The sequence below is a fragment of the Jaculus jaculus genome, chromosome 16, assembly GCF_020740685.1.
Source record: "Jaculus jaculus isolate mJacJac1 chromosome 16, mJacJac1.mat.Y.cur, whole genome shotgun sequence".
Taxonomy (NCBI): domain Eukaryota; kingdom Metazoa; phylum Chordata; class Mammalia; order Rodentia; family Dipodidae; genus Jaculus; species Jaculus jaculus.
The window spans coordinates 21,178,325-21,200,829 of NC_059117.1; the positions used below are offsets into that span (position 1 = coordinate 21,178,325).

Consider the following 22,505-nt stretch of genomic DNA (forward strand, 5'->3'; position numbering starts at 1 on the left):
GAAGCCACAGACTGTTACTAGAAAACTTTCAGTGCCAGGGATGGGATACCTTCCAGTCAGATTTTGACCAGGCCTGAGGTCCCTATTACTTTCAAAACATTATAGGCTATTGCCACATCCCTGTTTCCCTTGAGAAAGAGAAAGACCCTACTGCTGAAGACTTCACATGCCTGAGTGTCAACGTCACTGAGAAATCAAATTGGTGCTGAGCAGAAAACCTTCTCCCTATAGACCATCCAACTGAAAGCTGGAAAAAGCTGCACTGTATGCAGCCCTATGGGAGACAGAAGCCATCAGGGTGAAAACAGTGGGCACTGGAAGCTTCAAGTTTGGCCAGCCAAGCCAAGCGAATGAATGGGTACAATAGTGGCATGTCTGCTCTGGGGGAAACCAACTGCTCTCTAATTGGACTGGAGGCCTGCTCTATGGGAAGGGAATACATGCCTGGCACTGAAAACCTAATCAAAAGCCCATGGCAGGGGAGGTCATGAGCCTTAGGGGTATCAAGCTCACTCTTATCTGGGTAAATGTATATATTATTCTCACCAAATTGCCCTGCAAGCACTACATATAATGTTCATATTAATGCTACTCTCACTTCTGGTTAGAAAAGCTTCTCTTTTCAGGTGGCGACGGCCAGTGGGATGACCCAAAGGCAACATAGTGCTGAGAAGATGGAATGGAGGAGTGCTGAGCATTGAAACATCCCTACCACACCCTTCCAGGTTCAGGGGCCCCACACTTATGAAGTCAACCAATCATGGACTGAACATTTTAGGTGGAAAAAAATCATCTCAACTGAACGTGTACAGAATTATTTTTCAGATCACTGTTTCTTAAACTATGCAGTATGATGGTCTATACAGCATTGTATTGTTGTAGGTACCATAAAAATAATCTAGACATTATTTAAACTGTCTGGGCGGATGCATATAACCTATGTTCAGGTACACTGGTGGATTCCGGCAGTCAGGGAGGGCAGTGGGGATTTCCTGGAACTTATCCCTCACAGACACTGGGGGACGACCAATTACAGAAGACGGCACTGAAGGGTTGGCCATTTCTTTTAAATACTGTAGTAAAAGAAAAAGTATACAACGTCTATCGTTCATTTTGAATAATTATTAATTCTTTTGAATTTTTAAAATTTATTTGCATGTGTGTGCACCAAAAACCAAATGCTTGTGCCACTTTTTGTATGGCTTTACATGAGTGGCTGGGACCTGAACGCAGGCCAGCAGGTTTTGCAGGCAAGAGCATTAAACCACTGAGACAACTTCCTACCCCCCTTAGCATTTTTTTTCCCCCCTGAGGTATAGTTTCACTCAAGTCCAGGCTGACCTGAAATTCACTATGTAGTCTCATGGTGTCCTTGAACTCACAGTCCTGGGATTAAGGCTACCACTATGCCCGGCAGCATTTTTTTTTTTTTTTTTACAGTAGGTTTGATTTGTGGGTCTACCATTCATGTGTTTTAAATCAACTACAAAGATAAAAAGCACACAAATAATAAAAGCCAGGGTCAAAGATTGCTGAAAAGTCTTACCCTTCATATTATTTTACCATCATGACATTTTCACTATGCTTTTTCAAAACACTAAATTATTCATACATTTCTTAATTTTAGGCAAGGAGAAAGAAGAAACTGAAATTCAGTCAAAGGAACTTAAATAAAATAAAAATGAAAGTTACCTTTGTTATTGACTGGTACAATTTATACAGTGAATTCACTACTGCCACATTTCTCTTTTGTCCTTCAGTAAGAGGCCCGATCACCTGACTTGCATCTCCTTGTGTAGACAGCTGCAGTAATCAAACATATAAATGTATCACAATTATACCTTATGTGTTTTTAGTTTCTTTTTGTCTTTTTTTTTTGTGTTTTTTTTTGTTGTTGTTGTTGTTTCTGGAGGTAGGGTCTCACTCTAGCCCAGGCTGACCTGGAATTCACTATGTAGTCTCAAGGTGGCCTAGAACTCATGGCGATCCTCCTCTGCCTCCCCAGTGCATGCACCACCACGCCCAGCTTATGTGTATTTTTTTAACCCACTAGAAAATGCATGCCCAGCTGACAACAGAGAATGTTCTTGTTGTTGGCTTTTGAGACAGGGACTCATGTAGCCCAAGATGGCTTTCTGAACCTCATGTCTCTACCTCTGTAGTGTTGGGATTATAGGTGTCTGCCACTATGCTAACTCAGCTACATCCCCAGCCTGACAAAGAGAATGCTAAATGGAAGTATTCGGGTCACACTGGCACAAGCACTCCCAGCAGTGACCGCAGCTCAGTGCGAGAGCCCATCAGTCTCCAAAGGAGAAGCATCTCCTTTGCTACTGTGTGCTGATGGGCCTCTGAGGCCTCCGTCATCGACTGCCCAGTGTGTGCTGTTCATCTGACTCATAAGCACAGTAACCCTGGAGAATACATCTGGACTGCCGATAGGCTTCTTGTTCAAACTTCAGGTATCTAAGTCATCTACAAATAAAAAAAAGGAAGGGCAGAAGGGAGAAAAGTAAAACTAAATCCTATGCTACAGGCATGTTAACACTCCAGTGAAGTGAAAAGAGCAGAAGAAAGAGGCAACAATACTCTTATTTTCATAGCTGTTTTAAGGAAAGTGTTCAAGGCTGTATTATATGTATATGAATAGGAAAGGTGGTATTTAGAACTTCTGATTATTGACTTTTAATTTATTTCTAAATGCATGGGTCTTATAGATATTGGTATAAAATGCCTTATTAAACTAATCTGTATCTGTTAGGGGTCAGGTTTAAGAAAAAAAATCATTTATTCACTATTCTCATGTTGACCCAATTTTAATCCAGTCCTCTATTATAATATTATTCAAACCAGGACATGATACAATTCCATGGATGTGGACATAGATCTCAAACACATGAAAAATTGGCTTTTTAGCGGATGCAAGAGTAATTTCTTATTTTACTAGTAATCCAAAGAAAATATGAAAAAAGAATAACTTTTCTTTTTACTTTCTTTTGATAAATACATAATACATTGTCAAAACTAAATTCAACCTCTATGTTTTCGATTTCTACTTGTAATAAAACAGAATATTAAAAACGATTAACAGTATCAGTTTTTATAAAAAGGAATAAAAATGTAACGGCAATTACTGTCATCACAGGACCTTCTGACACTATGTTAAATAACTTCAATTTACTTTGACCAAGATGGAAAAACACAGATTTGGCAGCTAAGCACCCAGACTACCAGGGATTGGAAAAGTGAGAGCAATAAGAAAGTTAACATTTTAAAGCAGGAGAAATGTAGATATATGGAATCAAGTTACCTCATACTGCGATCCAGAAAAATTTAGAAACCAAAGAGCTGCATCTGAGTTTTAAAGATCTCACTCAATTTCCCCTCTCTCTGTCTGTCTTTCTGTCCTTCCTCTCTCTCTCTTTCTCTCTTACACACACACACATACACACACACACAATGAGAGTGAATTTAAATAAAAAATCCTTAAGTAATAATTAAAATAGTTCTTATGGGGCTGGAGGGATGGCTTAGTGGTTAAGGCATTTGCCTGCAAAGCCAAAAGAGTCAGGTTCGATTCTCCCAGGAACCCCATTAGCCAGTGACTGAAGGCCCTTGCATGCCCATTCTCTCTTCCCCCTCCCTCTTTCTCCGTCAAATAAATAAATTAATAAAAATAAAACAAATGGTTCCTATGTGCAAATGATAAGTAACAGTACTCCTTTTAAAATTTAACTACTTGAAAAAAATATTTTTCATAAGTTCTAACTCTGTACATCTGCTCAGTAGGAACAGCATGTGAATTCCGTGTCTATAAAACAAGTGCTGAGCCTGATATCTCCCATTATCTTGGTCTAATTTGCCTTAAAGTGGGAAACTCAAGAACTAACCATGTCAGCGTGTGCTTTCATATATGGACATTTTAACATCAATTTCAGCAATTCAAAGGATATTTTCCTTTCACTACTTCATTCTAGACAAGTATATTTATCACATATCTTACTACTTAGACCACAGCTATTTAAAAAAATAAGGACAGGTGTATTCAATCATAGAACAGATTCAACAGTAAATGCTACATCCTGACATCACACTAAACCTCACACAAATTTATTATCAAAGAGATAACAGCCTGGGATGTTTCCTTTTAGGATAGTTAACATTTAAGAAGAACAACAAAAAAAAAAAATCAGGAAACAAAAATCAAACCTCGTTGATACATGTGAGTTGAGCAAGAACAGCTCACAGGAACGAAACACAGGTGCTCTGCTCAGCACCCAGTGTTCCCTTCCCGAAGGCCTCAGCGCCCCTTCCTTTCCTGTTGACCTCCTGTAGACATATGTCCCTACAGGTTCCTGCCTTTAAGTCAAAAGCTCCAGCTGGTGGCAGTGGAGGGTGAGAAGGCAAACGATTGTTAAGAATGGATCATCTAATCAAGTCTAGGATCTTTCCAAAGAGCCTGAACTTCATTTTCTTCAAAGGGCCTTAAGCTTCTGAATAGCATATGGAATTCCCACCTACCCATACCCAGTCACGGGCTTCTAAACACTGGCCTTGTGAAATTTAGAGTCACAGGTCTGCCTATTTTCAATTCTTTGTAAAAACAAAACAAAACAAAACAAAACAAAACAAAACAAAACAAAACAAAACAAAACAAAACAAAACAGTAAGAGCTGTCTATCATCAAATACACCTATCTTTTCCCATTTTCCAATAATGAGTACTATGACTCTTGTGTGGCTGTACTGATTTGGAAAAGCCTCTAGTGTACACTATTAGGTTAGAAAAAGGAGGTAAAAGTTTCATATGCCATTCTCACTTGTACATTAAATGAGAATATAAACAAATGACATTTTATGCTTTTGTATTCTTTTTCTTCAGGTTTAGTCACATAGGAAACTCTGTATGACTCTATACAAAGGACTTAAGATAGGAAGAGACGACTTGTTTTTCTTTTTATACCTTTCAATTCTGTGAGAGGTTGCTACACCAGTACATATGAATCTTTACTAGGCTACAATGTATTTGTCTTCTTATTGTAATCAAGCTGTGAATACGGGAAAGACAAAGTAAGGGGATCTCTCATCACTATCATTACTCTTCGAAAGTGTGACAGAAGAATTAAAGTTGAAACTGTAATTTCCTAGCAAGACCAAACAGGGTTCTCAGCAGACAGTGTTTACACATGTTGGTATTAACGACAGGAGAATAACAAACCTGGACCCAAGAAAATAAAGAAATAACTTCTTGCACATGCATACCCCTTTCCCACATATGCAGCCTGAGGACTCTATTTTGTCCGTCTTTGACAGTCGGTCACTACACAGACGTGGGGCTCCATCAGTGTGCCTGCACCCCGCTCATCTCACTCAGACCTCTTCTACCCAGATACGCGACAGCTCCCCGCTTTGCCATGCTTTTTCTCTGATGAAATTTCCCCTCAAAGCTACAAGCCTGAAATAAACTTTCCTCCCTTAAACTGTTTCTGGTTGAGTGTTTAATCCTAGCAACGAGAAGGTATCTGTTGTAGCAGATTTCAATCTAGCTAGCTTTCCGATTCTGAGGAGAATTATAGACCTCTAAAATCTGCTGGAATATTTTCTTGGGGAAAAGTGTACATATAAGAACATTTCACAACATCCTGGGTCCACAGATCCCCTGAAACTCATGCATTATCTACTAGACTAACAATTCCTATCTTAAGATATTGAAAAATTCCAAGAAGTCTGTGTAAGGGAGGGAGACAAAGGACTGTCTTGGTTCCCGTAAGAGACGCTTCTCATAAGGCCCCACTTCATCTCAGGACAGCCTCACAGAGTGAAGCGAGCAAGCCGCTAAAGCAGGTGACGGGTTTGATACACTAAAGACATAACAGCAATAGCTTTGAGATGCAAGTGAGCTCACTTATACTCAAATGTAGTGATTTATTTGCATCCTCAGTGTTTTTTTTTTAAAAAACAAATGATAACATGTTTTCTTCTAGCTGCCCCCCACCCAGCCTCCCTCCTCAACATGACTTCTACAGTTCTCCATTCAAAACCACACCTACAACTGGCAAATGAGAGAGACGGGAGTCACACCAGGATGCTAATGACTCAGTTCCTGACCTTGTGTCACACTGTAGCCATTGGGCACATAAGTACACCAAGTTGATACAACAGCCTGAGGCAGTCAGGGGCAGGTTTGCATGAGCACATTCAAGTATGCTATACACACTTGTAAGTGTGTAGGTCCTTGTGAGGAGGGTGGCCTCAGCCAACCACAGCCTCACTCTGGCTACTTCTGACAACTTTCTCTCTCAGAAATATACTCTGAAACAATGTAATTCTCTAGTACACTTGGAGGTACTAGATTACAGTCTATACTTGGAACAGAGTGGGATACAAGCTCCATTTGACCACTAGTACAGTGACAGGACTTCTAATTCCTGTGAAAAACTGACTAGGTAATTCAGAGTAACCCTCTGTATGAGAACAGTTAGAAAAGCCAAATAACAGTTAAAATAGCTCGCGCAGCATAGTGGTACTTGCTGGTAACCTGGCGTCTAGGAAGGTGAGGCAGGAGGACTAAGAGTTCAAGGACAGCCTGGGCTACTTAATGAGTTAATGATCAGTATGAACTATTATAGCAAGACTCAAAACAAACTCTTCTTTGTGGTTTCAAAACGAAATGGTGACAATGCAATGAAAAGCTACAGAGCAGAATTATCCAATTTCTTCTCAAGTCTTTAACACATATTTGCTGGGTTGAGTGTGGAGGACTCCACTTATTTATAGACTAAAGAAACTTCACATTTTGAATATGGGAAAAAATAAACAAATGATATTTTAAAGAAAAAATGAAGAAAAATAGATGGAAAACATTATGAGTGTGATAATGAAAATAAGCTAGTATTATAAATTGGAACCAGGTATGGTAGTACAAGCCTTTAATCCCAGCACTCAGGAGGTTGAGGTAGGAAGACTGCCTTGATTTTGAGGTCAGCCTGGGCCACAGAGTGAGTTTCAGTTCAGCTTAGATTACAGTGAGACTTTGCCTCAAAAAAAAAAAAAAAAGAAAAGAAAAGAAAGGAAACCTGTGGTATGGAGTCAGGATATACAGTATCAGTAAATGTAGTCCTATTGGTGAACACCCAGGGCTGGGTGTGGTTAAGTAAACATGTGAAGTCTTGGCTACTTGGGAGGCTGAGGCAGGGAGATCTCTGGCACCAAGAAGTCCTAGGCCAGCCTGGGCAGCACAGGGGACCCCGCGTCAAGCACACAGACAAGCAAACCACAAAGCTATTTTTAAATGCAACATTAATGTACGGGGTAAATTATCATAGCAGGGAATTTCATTCTTTGGCCAAGAAGCTAGCGGTAAATGTAACAAAACGTATACAAATACAGTTAGGATGCAGCAGGAAGACCGAAGTAGTGCCTGGACTCAGCCATCAAATGGCAGAAAATAAACAAATACACAGTTAGGAAAGGAAAAGGTCATGAGCCTCCTATTTTGTTGTTGCCATGTTTCCAGTCTGGCTTTGTGATACGGCTCAATGAGCTGTTTGTATCTGCATTCTTTGCTGTTACATTTGGCACTGTGGATGAGCTGTTTTGGTAAGTTAGGAGGATACTTTTTCTCCTGTGCCTCTGCCCAGGAGAGCCTGCTGTAAAATTACAGATATGCAGAACAGAGTCCTAACTACAACAGGCCCCTAAGACCTGAGCCCACTAGCCACGTGAGCAAACCCAGTCAAGACCAACTGCACCCCTTCTGACTTGCGAAGTCTGAGCAACAAATGCTTACAGGATGCCATGCACATCTGGTGACAACAGATGACTAATATGGACTTTGGCAGACTTGAATTGAGAACTTAAAATTGATGCTACTTGCTTTTTGAGATGTGGTCTTACTTTGTTGGCCTGGCTAGTTGTACACTTAGGTGTTTAAGGGATCTTCTTGCTTCAGTCACCTCAGAAGTTAGAACTATAGGCATGAGCCACTGTGCCCAGCAAATATACAACATTCCAAATTGGTCATTGTTCTCTGTCATCAGGACAGCACTGCTAGCTTTCTGACATAAAAGTTTAACAAGCTGTTTACTAATGATATGGTATAGTGCCCCCCCCCAATCAAACTCTTAAGTATGGAAAACAAATCAGAAAGCTATGTCAAAAAAATAATGATCCCACAGTAGTCTGACATAAATCAGGTAGGCAAGATGGAAGGAAGTCTGAAGAATCAGGGGAGAGAGCGCCCAAAGGACTAGTGTGCCCGCATTATAGCTAGAGTGCACTTGGCCAAGACAGTCCACAACTACGTTTTAACTGCTTGCACAGAGTACAGAGATTCTCATGTGATTTCTTATTTCCTCTGATCTTTCATTTCTTTGAATGTGAACAGTAAAGGTCATTATCATATGACATTGCATGAAGTGGTTTCCACTTAGATCACATTATAACCTCCATTAAATAATGCTTTTAAAGCTAAAAAGAAATTCAGCTCTTCTGTCTCCATATCATCATTTTATAATATACATGTAGGTTTTCTTCCATTAAGGCAATGTGAAGCCTTCAAGTTACCTATAAAATTATAACTACAGTGTATATTTACAAAGCCTGAAAATAAAACCCTAGTGTCTAGAACTGTCAACATCATAGAAAGCTACTGACCTGTACTGAAATGGAAATCCTTCATTAAATACCATTCCTGTTACTGGATCAAATAGTTTGCAACTTAATTATATGTCAATCTACTTCAACATTTGACATTTACACTAAGATTCTAGATGCTATTCCTTAAAACTACCAGGTAATCTTTATTGCTGGAAAATATCTAATGAAGTAGAATAATTATTAGTGCATTTTCTGTAATTTTGTTGACTAGGAAAAGTTATAGTCCTTTAAATTGTGAAGGTGCTATAATAGTTCCCTTATGTACTGATATTTTAATTTCCTCTTAACACAAAAAGGGTACAGAAAACATTAGTTCAAATCTTCCATTGTAAGGTTCAGTGACATTTTCTTCTAAAACTCCTACTTCAGACTATACAAAAAAAAAAAAAAAACCCACCAATACTTCACCATTAAGTAATTTGCTCAGTTTGATCATAACAATTATATATATACCTCTAAGTGTGCAAATGTGCATGTATAGATTTCTTTGCTCATCTGTCTATTGATGGTGGTAGGGTCTTGTGTATAACTAACTAGTCAGACACTACCACTGTGCTTCACTCTTAAGCTGCATGTGTGGGGTTCTGAACACAAATTTCTACTTGGTGGACTGATTAAAGTCTCACAATTACTGAGGAGGTAAATGAATAAAAATGTTTAAATGGGGACTGGAGAGATGGCTCAGAGTGGTTAAGCTGCTTGCCTGCAAAGTCTAAGGATCAGGGTTCAATTCCCTAGTACCCACATGAGCCAGATGTACAAAGTGGCACATTTATCTGGAGTTTGTCTAGAGGCATTGGTGCTCATTCTCATTCTCATATTCATTCATATTCTCTCTCTCTCCCTCTCTCTCCCTCTCTCTCTCCCTCCCTCCCTCTCTCCCCCCTCTCTCTCGCCTTCAAATAAGTAAATTATTTAAAAAAACATTTAAATGAAGAAAGCCCCAAAGCACTGACCTTAATCTAACAAAAGAGCATTTAGGCAGCTGGCATTCATGTGGTACACTCTATAAAACACACACTAAAAGATGGAACTTTTCCTGTTTAGAACTCATGGGTGAAAATCCAATGTTAAATCACTGCCATTTTGAAACTAACCTAGTAATATTTTCATCTAACCATATACACATAAGTGCAAAATATATTATTCAAGTTTTAAAATACTATATATTTCAGGTCACACTCTAAAGTAAACAAGCAAATAACAGAACAATATGGTAGTTCAATCTCAATTTTCTCAAAAAAATGTTATATACATACATAATAAAGTCAAAAGCATAACAATGTTAGGTCAACGGTCTGGCCTGGGTGTGAACACTCTTTGCGACCCTTGCTCACTACTATTCCCCTTTAAGCAGTATTAACTGGTCATGCTACTAATTTTTCTCAGCTTCAGTTTTCTTGCTTTGTAGAAGCAGACATTCATGCGTCCATTTTACAACACTAGGCCTGGACATAATGCATGCACATGGCTCAGCACAGTCCTTGATCTAACAGTACTTAATAAGGGTAGCTACTTTTGTGACCCTACCCTTGAAAATAGATTCTCTGAGCTACTGGGCATGGTGGCATACACCTGTAGTCCCAGTAGGCAGGAAGCTTCCATATTCTGGATTCAGGAACAACCTAGGTTTTATAGCAAACTCAAGACCAGTCTGGAGGGTATACAGCAAGACTTTGTCTTGGAAAACAAACAAAAAACCAGATTATCCTATGAAAAGAATTTGAGCATTCATTTTTGTAGATGTTTATATCTTTATGACATATACTTTTGATGATTAATCAAAGAAAATATATTTGTGAAATGGTAAAATAATTTCCAATTTATTTATAAAAGGGGACTGGAAAGATGGCTTAGCAGTTAAAAGGTGCTTGCTTCAAAGCCTGATAGCCTGGGTTCAATTCCCAAGCCATGAAAGGCAGACACAAAAAGGGGCACATGCATACAGTGCTCATTGGTAATGGCAAGAAGCCCTGGTGCATGCTCATGTGCATACATACACATATACACACACAAGTAAAAATTAAAAAAATATGCCTTAATGATCATTTGTTATTCTCTGCTAAACCCCACAACATTAAAAATCAGCTTGACTGGGCTAGGAAGATGATTCAGTGGCGAAAGCACTTCTTAGGCAAGTGTGAGTACATCTCCAGTATCCACAGGAAGTAGATTCTAGCACTAGCATCTGTAATCCAAGTGTGCCTGCACAAGAAGGCAGGTGGAGACAGGAGAATCACTCGATTACAAAACCTGAGAGCCTGGCAAATGCATCACTGTGAGCAGAAACTGCCTCAAATAAGTAGAAGGTGAGGGCCGGGCATGGTGGCACACGTCTTTAATTCCAGCAATCCGGAAGCAGAGGTAGGAGGATTGCCATGAGTTCAAGGCCACCCTGAGACTACATATTGAATTCCAGATCAGCCTGAACTAGAGTGAGACCCTACCTCAAAAAAAAAAAAAAAAAAAACCAAAAACAAAAAACAAAAAACAACCAACCAAACAAAAAAAAAAGTAAAAGGTGAGAACTGACACCTGAAGTCACCCCCTGGCTTCACAGGTGCCTAAAGCCCACACTTACACCACACATACATAATCAGCTTCAGAATTCCTTTTATAAGCACACTGCCTGACATGAATTAAAGCAACAATTATATATATTAACATGTTTTTGTTGGCCAAGAACTAGAACAAGAATTTATGATTCTAGAAAGCTGCTTATTCTACATTTAAGATTATATTTTCTTCCTGAAAGCATACTTATCTTTAAATTTCTAGATTTCATTTACTTCACAACTTGAATATTCTATCAGTGACCTAATTCCTGTTACTTCTCCATGTGAATGAGAGGTTTTTCAGTTATAAAAGCTCCTTCAACATTTCCATTTATATAGAGTAACTATTTTACTTAAAACTCTGTTTCAAAGCTTCCTTCAACCAAAAATTAAGAATTTGACTATCTTCCTCTAAGTGTTTTTAGTAAAGGTATTCTAGAATAGGAATATTAGAAGATTAAAGAAGAAAACAGGTCAAATCTAAAATCATACAGTAGCAGATAAAACATTTACTGACAAGAAATAACCATTAACATAAACATTTTTCTCAATTTATTGGTCAATAATATGTTTTTATGGACATTCATCAAAATCTCTCTCAATTAACAATGCTTATCCTGGGCCAGGGTAATGGAAACAGACACGGAGGAGCCTCAAAATGCACCGAAGCAGAAATCTAGGAGCTGCTGACACTAAAGTACTTAATGCACGCCCACCAGGGCTCAGGGGATTCTGCAGAGCAGGGGCGGAAAGACTGCAGGAGCTTCAGGGTGGGCGGGATATGCAGAGACAATGGCCTCAGTGCCTATCTGTTGCTCTCACAACTAACCCGAACTCCATGGTGAATACCAGCAATCCCACTAAGGAGGGCCCTCAGCACAGTGGGGGAAGGGAGAAGGAAAATGATGGTACCAACACATGATGTGTCCATAATACACATCATTACTACTTAAAAGAATACATTTTAAAAGAAAAACTTATGATGTTCTTTGTGACCCTATTTATTTATTTATTTTTGGTTTTTCAAGGTAGGGTCTCACTCTAGCCCAGGCTGGCCTGGGATTCACTATGGAATCTCAGGGTGGCCTCAAACTCATAGGGATCCTCCTATCTCTGCCTCCCAAGTGCTGGGTTTAAAAGAGTGTGTCATCACACCCAGCTCTGTGACCTTACTTAATTTGTAGGCTTTCCTTATACAAAACAAAAGGTGAAAGGTAAAGTGATTTTGGGGTGGGGGAGAAAGAAGCCTATTAAAAATGATTTTTCCATTACTCTTCAGCACCACAGTTTAAGTAGCACAGAGTGACTCAGACCCATGAAAATTATGAATTTATTCATTTTATGTAACTTCTTAAGTTTTTAAAGCCTTCTGCCATTATTACATTATAGAAATCACTTTTTTTTTTTTTTTTTTTTTTTTTTGAGGAAGGGTCTCACTCAAGCCCAGGTTGACCTGGAATTCACTATGTAGTCTCAGGGTGTTCTCGAACTCATGGTGATCCTCCTACCTCTGCCTCCTGAGTGCTGGGATTAAAGGTGTGTACCACCACACCCAGCTAGAAATCATAATTTCTATGATTACTGTTTCGCTCCACCTACAGCCCACCCTCAACCTCAACAGAGAGCAAAAATCTCTAGACAAGGGGTTGATAATTTCTTGTAATGGATTATCTCATAGGGATTTCTTTCCTAGAATTTTAACCACATTACACTAAACTCTACTAGATGCACTACCACATTTCATTTATAGTAATAAATCATGTTTTAAAAAAGAAATGATTATTTATAAGTAATGTTTGATAGAAAAATTAGTCATGTAATTTCCCACCAAGAGCCTCCATACCTCTGTATGGCTACTTTTTAAGAAGTTTAAAACAGGATGCTTATAAGTTAGTAGTGAAGACTGCAAGAAGCACTGAATAGGAAATGACATCATGTTAACAAACACAATTTGGTCTTCTTTGGAACTAAAAGTAAGAAGGCTCATGATGGCTATCACTGTGAATAATTTTATTTAAGTTACTTAAAAAGCTACCCTAAAAACTATTACAGAAACCACTAGAAGAATTTAGATATAGGTAAAAACATTGCACATTATTGTATTTATGTAATACTAGGTATAGTTACTGAAGGATTGTGTAACCAGCAATGTTTATTTTACTTACTTGAGAGAGAGGCAGAGTAAGAGAGAGAATGAGAATGGAAGTGCCAGGGCCTCCAGACCCTACAAACGAATTTTAGACACATGTGCCACCTTGTGCATCTGGCTTATGTAGGTCCCAGGGAATCAAACTGAGGTCCTTTGCCTTTGCACACAAGTGCCTTAACTGCCAAGCCATCTCTCCAGCCCACCAGCAATGTTTAAATCACTAAAATTTGTAGATATGAGTTAGCACTTACAAGCTGCTCTGATTTTACACCATACAACTGGATGGTCTTTGCCACATTTTTTGACACAGCTAATGTGAGGTTTGCATCAACAGCAGCTACATTCAGTTCACTAGAGAAAACAAAACATTTCAATTATTAAAAATATAATTAATTAACAAAGCAGAATAAAGAGCAACATATAACCCTAAGCCCCATAAGCAATGTGCTGAATCTTTATATATAGATTTTGCTGATTGCTTCCAAGAATCGGTTGTAGTGTTTCATTTTTCTCTCTAAATTCAGCACTAGGAAAAAGTGTTTGGGGATGGCTTTGTTAATGATCAGTTTCTCATTAATAAAAGCACATCATGTGAGTTCAATCTGTGATTATGAGAGTAAATTGTGTGCAGATTTTTAAAGTAGCACTCTTGTTAATACTGATAAGCACCATTAGAGGCATCGCATAGCACAGACATCTGCAAGGAAATGACAGCTCTTGAATGGGGATGATGACCTTGAATGCACATAGGCTAAAAATACAAATTATATATGACCCATAAGGATACTCAATTTCTGAATAAATTATGCTAGTTCATGTGATTTTGTATAGAAGTTTAAATATATTTTGTATAAAAGTTAAAATATATGAAAGCAATAAAACCATAATTTGAAATTTTAAAAAATCAGATTCATTAATTATTTTTGTTATTATTGAAAACTTTATTAGTGAATTAGGATATTTTATTTGATTGGGAAAGAGGAGATATTTTTACAAAGACCACAGAAAGAGTTAAAAACAGGTAGATAGAAAATTATCATCTTATCTTAGACATGTCTGAAATCTCGCTCTTTACTAGATGGTCTTTTTAAAGAAATCTGAGGAGTCCAAAACTACACCAGTGCATACTGTACATAACAAAACACCTTTTTATGTATGAAGAACTAAGAATTTTATTACTGCTGGTTTTTAAAGTGTATTAACCATTGGCATTGGGATGCATTTGTAAAGTCCAGATTATATCTAAGTACAAATGGCACATGCCTACAGGAGTGGCAGAGACGCGTACACAGGTGCAAGAGACCAACTTGGGTCCAGGACTGTTTTCATCACAAGCACACCAGGAAGGTGAAAGGGCCATCCTTAAGAATCAAGACTTTCTCAAACGAAGACAATCAGGGAGAGGCAATTGTGCCCAGGCATATTACATATGTGGCTTTAGAAAATTATTTTTAAAATATATTTTTATGTGTGTGTGTGTGTATGTGTGTGTGTGTGTGTGTGTGTGTGTGCATGCATTCAGTATGGTCTCTTGTTATTGCAACTGAAAGTCATGCGCATGTGCCACTTTTTGCGCCTGGCTTTATGCGGGTGCTAGGAAATTGAATTCAGGTTAGCTACCTCTGCAAGCAAGCGCCTTAAACTGTTGAGCCATCTCCCCAGCCCTACCTGTGACTTTTTGGTCTTACTCTTCTGTTACAAAACCAATAGACAATCCTACCTATCGGCTCTTTATTGCCCAACAACTATGTTTACTCCACAAAATGTCTATTTTAGATGTTAAAACCCCTATTATTATGATAACTTGTTAGCTAGTTTTGAACTGCAAACTAATTTGGACAACGTTTTGTACCTCTACAGGCTACAGCGTAAGACACTGTCTGCAAGCAGTCAGGCAGCACCTCTGCTGGGATACTTGCCCTTTTTGGTTTTAAAAGCTATCAGACTCACTTAGAGGGCTTAAAATAGAAAACACAAACAGGCTAATAATCATTATCAGAATCCCATTTCTGCCGTAAGTATTTTCTGATTTAGGATTAAAAAAAAAACTCTGACATCAAGAGATCAGGCTGGAATCTGGAAGAAGGCCAGTTCCTCTGCAGATGGCCTGCCTGCATAGTGCTGGAAAGCGCTACATGAGCTGCTGGGAGAAAATGGTGCGCTAGCAGGGGACACAGCTATGCGAAAGCAACCAGCCCGACAAGATGTACACTGCTGTGCAATAGTGGCATCCACCTTAGGTGGGTAACCAACGGCTCTCTGAATAGCTAAGAGATCTGCTCAGTGGAAAGGAAACCAAAGCTGGAACTGGGAACCAAGTGTGAATCCTATGGAGACCAAGATCATGTACTACAATGAGAAGCTCCCACACTAGTCTTTGGCCAAAAGAGAGGTTACACCCATCAAAATGTCTCTTAGTTAACAATGCTTATCCCATTTAACTTACACTGACCTCAACTTCCACTGCAGAATCTGCTTTTCTTTCTCAGAAGGCAGCAAGAACAGAGGAGATGAACTTCCCCTTACACATCAGCCAGGGCCCAGGTGAAACTATAGAGGAACTGGCAATTTGAGCAAGAGTGCTGCTTCATTGGAATGCCTGACAACAGCACCAGGGTGACGGAGACAGACACTGAGGATACTCAGAATGTACCAAAGCAGAAATCCAGAAGCTTCTGAGGGCTCAACACTAAAGTAGACTTTAAGCACACCCACCAAGGCTCAGGGAATTTTGCAGAAGAAGGGTGGAGAGATTCTAAGAGCCACAGGGTGAGAGGGATAATCCAGGAGGGCCCTCAGTGGAATAGGACAAGGAGGAGGGAAATGATGGTACTAACATAAGATGTGTCCATGCAAAGTTTCCATATTAAAGAAAAAAAGCCATTAAAAAAAAGATTGATGACATTTACTTCACACACACACAAATTTCTGATTTAGGATAAAAACCTCGATCTTAGTGTCTCAATTTGTACAATTATTTTTTAATATTTGCTTTTCCATTCAATACTAGGAATTTAATAGAGTATGAAGAAGATTTATTTTTATCCTTGGTAAGACATGAAAAAATTATACTAGATGATTTTCACACTGTTATCTAAATGGTCTTATTAATGGGAATCTCAAGTACTATGTGAATACTCATTCACTATTATAACTCTTGGTTTAATTGCAGGCCTAATTATTTGAATAACTTGAAGTAAATTTCAAATGTACTTCCACTAACAGAGGGAACAGGTATCTTCTGGCATGCCACTATATATCACACAAGAAATACACACCTTGCAATAGTTTTAATGATGCCGTCCAGTTCATCAGAGGAGGGAGGATTATGTCCACCAGGGGGAAAAACTAAGTTGATGGGATCAAAGAGCCTCGATAAGGATTTTGAGAGATAAGCAGCCTCATAAGGTTGTAGTGAGTCTTTTAAAGCCTTTTCAGGACTGCAAGGACAAAAATTATAAGAAATTAAATTACATATATATGCTATAGCTATAAATATCTTTGAAATACCTCCTACTATAATGCAACTACATTAACAAAAAAAGGAATTTCTCTTTTCTATGAATCATTTTTAGAAATATAATTCACAACTGAACATTTATTAAGGGCCAATGCTAGATGTAAATGTAATAAAATATGCACCAGTACCTACTGCTTGGCCTGTCTCTTGACAGTAACAGAGTAACACAGGAATCTAGTAATTAAGAAACTGCTTGTACTTAGCCAATCCTATCTGAGAGTCTCAAAGCAGCCACAAGAGCCGTGAGCCAGGCAAGCCAGTGAAACCTCACCTTGACTCAACAAGTTCACTGAGAGGGATGGGTCCAGACACAGGCTTATACTAGACTGCCCTTCTTATGATACTAACAAGAATGAAGATAATTTTTTTTTTTAATTGTGAAAGTCCCTACCCTTCTCTGACCCCCACAATTCCTATAGGTTCTCATTCACCAGTCTAGATCTTACAGTTTTTCTTCAGAAATTACTACCAAATATCTGTAATCATTATTTACATCTGTTGCTTAATTCCGTGTTTTTTCATAACTTCTGCTTACAATCTTCCCACCAGCCCTTCCACTGTCTTTTTGTAAAAAATATTTTTCCTTGGTCTTCCATGTTTGCCTTCACAACTGCGTCCCACTCTTCATGTCCGTGAAACGCTCTTTACGCTGTGTCTCTTTTCTTTAACCTTCATATCATCTGACGAGACTAGAGGTCAGAATGCTCTTGGCTCCTACACTGCCGTTCCATGGTTATCTCTAGGTGCTTTCTCAGTCACTAAGTATTCCACTCATCACATATTTACTGAGAACAGACACCAGGTACTTTGATAAGTGGTGGGAAATAAAGATTAAGGACAAAGCATAGTTTAAGTGAAAAAATCGGCAGGTAAAGTGCAATTTCTATAATAGACAGAGATCCAGAGACAACATGAATTGGGGTGAAGCCAGCATCCATGTATTTAAATGTCTCCTCTGTCTATTTCTGTCATCTTCTGACCTTAAACCTTAAGCCCTTCTCCATTTTTAAAATTTTTTTTCCCATTTATTTATTTGAGAGCGATAGACAGAGAGAAAGAGTGAGGAAAGAGAGAGAGACAGAGAGAGAGAGACAGAGAGAGAGAGAGAGAGAGAGAGAGAGAATGGGCATGCCAAGGTCTCCAGCCACCGCAAACGAACTCCAGATGTGTGTGCCCCCTTGTGCATCTGGCTAAAGCGAGTCCTGGGGAATTGAGCCTCGAACCAGGGTCCTTAGGCGTCACAGGCAAGCACTTAACTGCTAAGCCATCTCTCCAGCCCCCCTTCTCCATTTTTTTTTCCAGAAATTCAAACACTAAATATAAGCACTGACCCTCTTGTTGCTTCCAAATTTGTTGCACATATCATTAATGACTAAAACAGAAATGGCTTAGTGGCTAAGGAGCTTGCCTGCAAAGCCAAAATACCAAGGTTCGATCCCCCAGGTCCCATGTAAGCCAGATGCACAAAGCATATTCTGGAGTTCATTTGTAGTGGCTAGAGGTCCTGGCATGCTCATTCTCTCTCTCTCTTTCTCTCATAAATAAATAAATAAACTTTTGAAATATCAAAGCAGATAACTTTTCTAAAGTTTGTCTTGTTTCAGAGCCTGCCTTAATAGTTACTTTTATTTGAGCTTTACTATGGGCATCCAAATCTAAGTTATCATTCAGAACTATTCCACTTCTATCACTGTCAACTTTAAAGACAACTTTGCATATGCCCCAACTTCTCCTATCTTTTGTTCTTCCTACAAATATAAGTATTCATAATTTGTCAAATATTTTCTCAATGCCAAACATGCAGGCATGAACTCAGTTGAAAAATAGTTCTATGGGCCGGAGAGATGGCTTATTGGTTAAGGCACTTGCCTACGAAGCTCAAGGACTCATGTGTGATTCTCCAGATCCCATGTAAGCCAGACACACAAGGTTACGAGAGCATGCAAGATTGCACATGTGCACAAGGTGGCACACATGTCTAGAGTTCGACTGCAGTGGCTAGAGGCCCTGGCATGCCAATTTTCCCTCTTTTGCTCCCCTTCTCTTGCTCATTCTTAAAAACAAAACAAAACAAAACAAAACAAAACAAAACAAAACAAAACAAAACAAAACAAAACAAAACCCAGTTCCTTCACCTTGGAAAGTTAACGTGCTAACAAGAGGTACAATTACAGGGACTGAAGGGATGAAGATCCAGTCAGTTATGTACCACATAAGCATGAGGACTCAAATTCACGTCCCTAATGCCGGTATGTAAGCTGGGCAGAACCAGGTCCACCAGTGATCTCAGTTCTAGGGAGGAGACAGTAGGATTTGCCATTCTTCTTATGACTAATTGTAGTTTTCAATGCTTTACAAATGAGCAGGTCACACAGCTCTTCATGTTATCAACCTTTCTCCATTATATACGTGCATGTGTGCATGCGTGCGTGCGTGCGTGTGTGTGTGATACAGGTGATTATGCAGATGTGGCACTTTGTGCCTGCATAGAAGACAGAGGATTATGTCAGGTCCCCCTCCCCCCAGCCCCATTGCTCATCTAGTTGTTTTCTTGAGTCAGAGATTACAAGCTTGCCATTTTTCACAAGACCCAATGATTCTCTGGTCTTTGCTCAGACTGGGGTGTAGCTGTGTGTTCATGCCAAGTTTTGTATATATGTTTTGGGACAGTTAAGCTGAAGGGTCTCAGGTACTTTTAGCCCCTAATTCTTGCACAGGAAGCACTCTTAACTGTTGTACCCTCTCTCTAGCCCCATTCTTTTCTAATCAATTCCAATAATGCTTTTGTACCTACTATTCCACATACAGGTCTCCATGAGCCTTCATGTCGTTATTTCAACAGGACTGGGTCCTAATCCCCAGTTTCTCAGCTAGTAGCATGACAGAGATGACTACTCTGGTTCAACAAAAAGCACTCTTGCTTTGGGATAACACAATACTTTATGGTATCCTCCTATCTTTGTTTTTCTTCCTAAGTCTCTGCCCAATATGTAGATACTGTTGTATGTTGTACAGCCAGGGTTCTCTTTTCTCTGTAAATATATTTTCCCAATATAACATCTTCCAATCCCGTAATTTTAAAAAAATTGACACAACAACAGTCACATGCTACATGAAGATGTCTGAGTCAACAATGTACCACATATATGATGGTGGTTTCAAATAAATATAATTAAGCTGAAAATTTCTATTGCTCGGTGCTATCACAGTGTATGAGGCTGTGAACATGCTAGTCATCTTCAAGCATAGCACACATATAAGCAAAGCATGTGCCACGTGATAACAATCAATGACTGTAACTGGTTTACATAGTTACTATAACTTTTTCTCAGTATTTTATAGTATATTCTTTCTACTTGTAAGAAATAATCTTTACAGGAAAATAGTATGCTGATCATACCAGCAGCAGTCTCATACATTTTGTACTTATCAGATTTCATTATTATTGCATTATGAGGCCACAAACTGATTTCCCACACAATCCAGGTTTGTGTAAATATATTCTAAGATGTTTGAACAATGGCCAAATTGCTTACTGATACTGTTCTTAGAACTTGACCTGTCCTTTAGTGACACAAGATGGTTCATTGTTTTAGCCATGACCCATGCTCAATTCAGAAGTTTTGAAACAAAAACCTTAATTCAACATAATGCCCTCTTAAAAAAAAAAGTCGTTTAGTCTACTACCAACTTCTCCAGTCACATACTTGCTTCTAACTTCCTCTCAAATTTAATCTTCCAGGAAGTTTTACTGGCTTGTTCCCAGAATATGTTGTGATGATTCAAAATACATCTTGGGTGAATCTAACTGATTTTGTCATCATGTTTGTGCATCCTAGTTCCAGCCACCGTCATCTTTCTCCAGAGAAACAATTATCCATTCCTCTTGTGTGCTGCCCCAGCTTAGCTGTCCACAGAGAAGCCAGACTGCTAATTTTAACTTTGAACAGATACCAGTTCATATCATCTCTTCTGTTTGAAACTAGTTATTTACAACTGTATTAGAAAAAATTCTCACATGGTGTACAGACCCACATTTAATCTCACCTTTCCCTTCCTCTAAGTCCCAATACTACCTCATTTTCTTCATTTACAGTATTCTAGATATAAAGGTTTCTTTCTATTTCTCAACCTCCCATCTCTGTTTTTTTCAAAGGCTCTAAGTTTGTTCTTCTGTCTATAAAAATCTCATTCCATGCCTGAACATTGCTCAGGTCAGACATGCCCTCCTCATGGAAGCCGTCTCTGACCATTTTACTGCAATATTTGATTTTACTTTCTTCAAAGGAATTATCAAGACTGGAAATTCAGGACAAGCACTAAATGGTGCAACATGCTAACCAGGCTTTAATTCTATTTTCATTCCTGAGGCCTGCTTCCATTCCTTTCTTGCATCTCTCATCCTCCTTTTTCTACTAACTACCTCTATCATTAAAAACATAAAAACAAAATTTGCTTTTGACTCAGCTAAAGTATCAATTCTACATTTCCTTCTCTGCCTTACAGCTCAAAGGAATATTTCAAATCCTGTTCTGTTTCCTTATTACCCTTATGACTTTTTGACTTTGCAGAATACAGGCTCTACCTCCTTCTCACCAACCACTTCAATGAATTTAGTCCCCGGAGAGTGACGGTAATGACTTATAAGTTGAAACGTGGTGGCCTTTTTCACACCAGGGTTTTCCTCCTCTACTGAATTTACCACCTTTTTTTGTTTCACAATTCTAGCATTTAAAGACAGGTATGAAAAAGCTAATCACTTGCTCTGGTGCTCAAACAAAAACCTGAAAATACTGCATTTCAATTATGGAAGAAAGCAGGCTTGGTGAGGGCAGAGATGGCACACTGGTTTTAGTGAAAAATGATAACAAAGCATGTACTTTGTGGGGTACTTTTAACCACACTGAGCTTTTCCCTAACAAAGTGACTGAGAACCCAACCCAGCATGAAGTTTATCTTCTGTGCAGTTTGGGAACATACTAGCTCCTTTCCTGTCACATGTATGCCAATGGCTTATCAATAATGACATTACTTGGTCTAATTATAGGTATATTAAAATACCAACAGTCACAAGGCTCATCCTCTAGCTTCTAATTATCATATATGATGCCATGCTTTATAACAAACTCTAGCTGGAATCAAAATGCTCAACTACACACTATATCTGGTATCTTCAAGAAGACTTGAAAAAAATAACAACTGTTACAAATATTTAGGAGCTTAATGAATTCCAATCTCTAGTTTACAATTAAGATTAAAAAAAAACAAAAAATCCCTCAAGTAACAACAAACAGGTCAAATAAAATAAGTAAGCATACTCATAATCAGGCTTTTTTGGGATGAATATATCTTGCATGTCATCTTCCATGTGTTGGAGGTCAACACAGACGTCAGCATTTCCACTTGCATTAAAATTTCCTTGAATATTCTGACTGTATTGTTGAAGACGCTTCCATAAATCATTATAAAGACGCAATAGTTTAGGGTATTCTCCTTCAAAGGCCTGTTTCAAAAACATAGAAGCTGCCAAGCAAAATATAATATTTATTAGATAAATGATAAGACAATTAAAAATGGTAAATGTTTATTTTGCATATGAAGAGGTTATTAATAGGGCAAACTAA

At 38.6% G+C, this 22,505-nt stretch overlaps 1 protein-coding gene across 3 annotated transcripts in view; it reads right to left on the reverse strand.

Moving 5' to 3' along the window:
* Window positions 1-22,505, reverse strand: part of Cog5 (component of oligomeric golgi complex 5) — a 277,027-nt gene that overhangs the window by 50,638 nt on the left and 203,884 nt on the right. For all 3 annotated transcript variants that reach the window (XM_004652876.3, XM_045135739.1, XM_045135738.1), the window contains exons 12-15: window positions 22,200-22,404; window positions 16,640-16,801; window positions 13,613-13,712; window positions 1,693-1,803 (exon numbers count right to left, since the gene is read on the reverse strand). In XM_004652876.3, coding sequence (XP_004652933.2) covers window positions 1,693-1,803; window positions 13,613-13,712; window positions 16,640-16,801; window positions 22,200-22,404 — 578 coding nt within the window. The remainder of the gene's footprint in view (window positions 1-1,692; window positions 1,804-13,612; window positions 13,713-16,639; window positions 16,802-22,199; window positions 22,405-22,505) is intronic.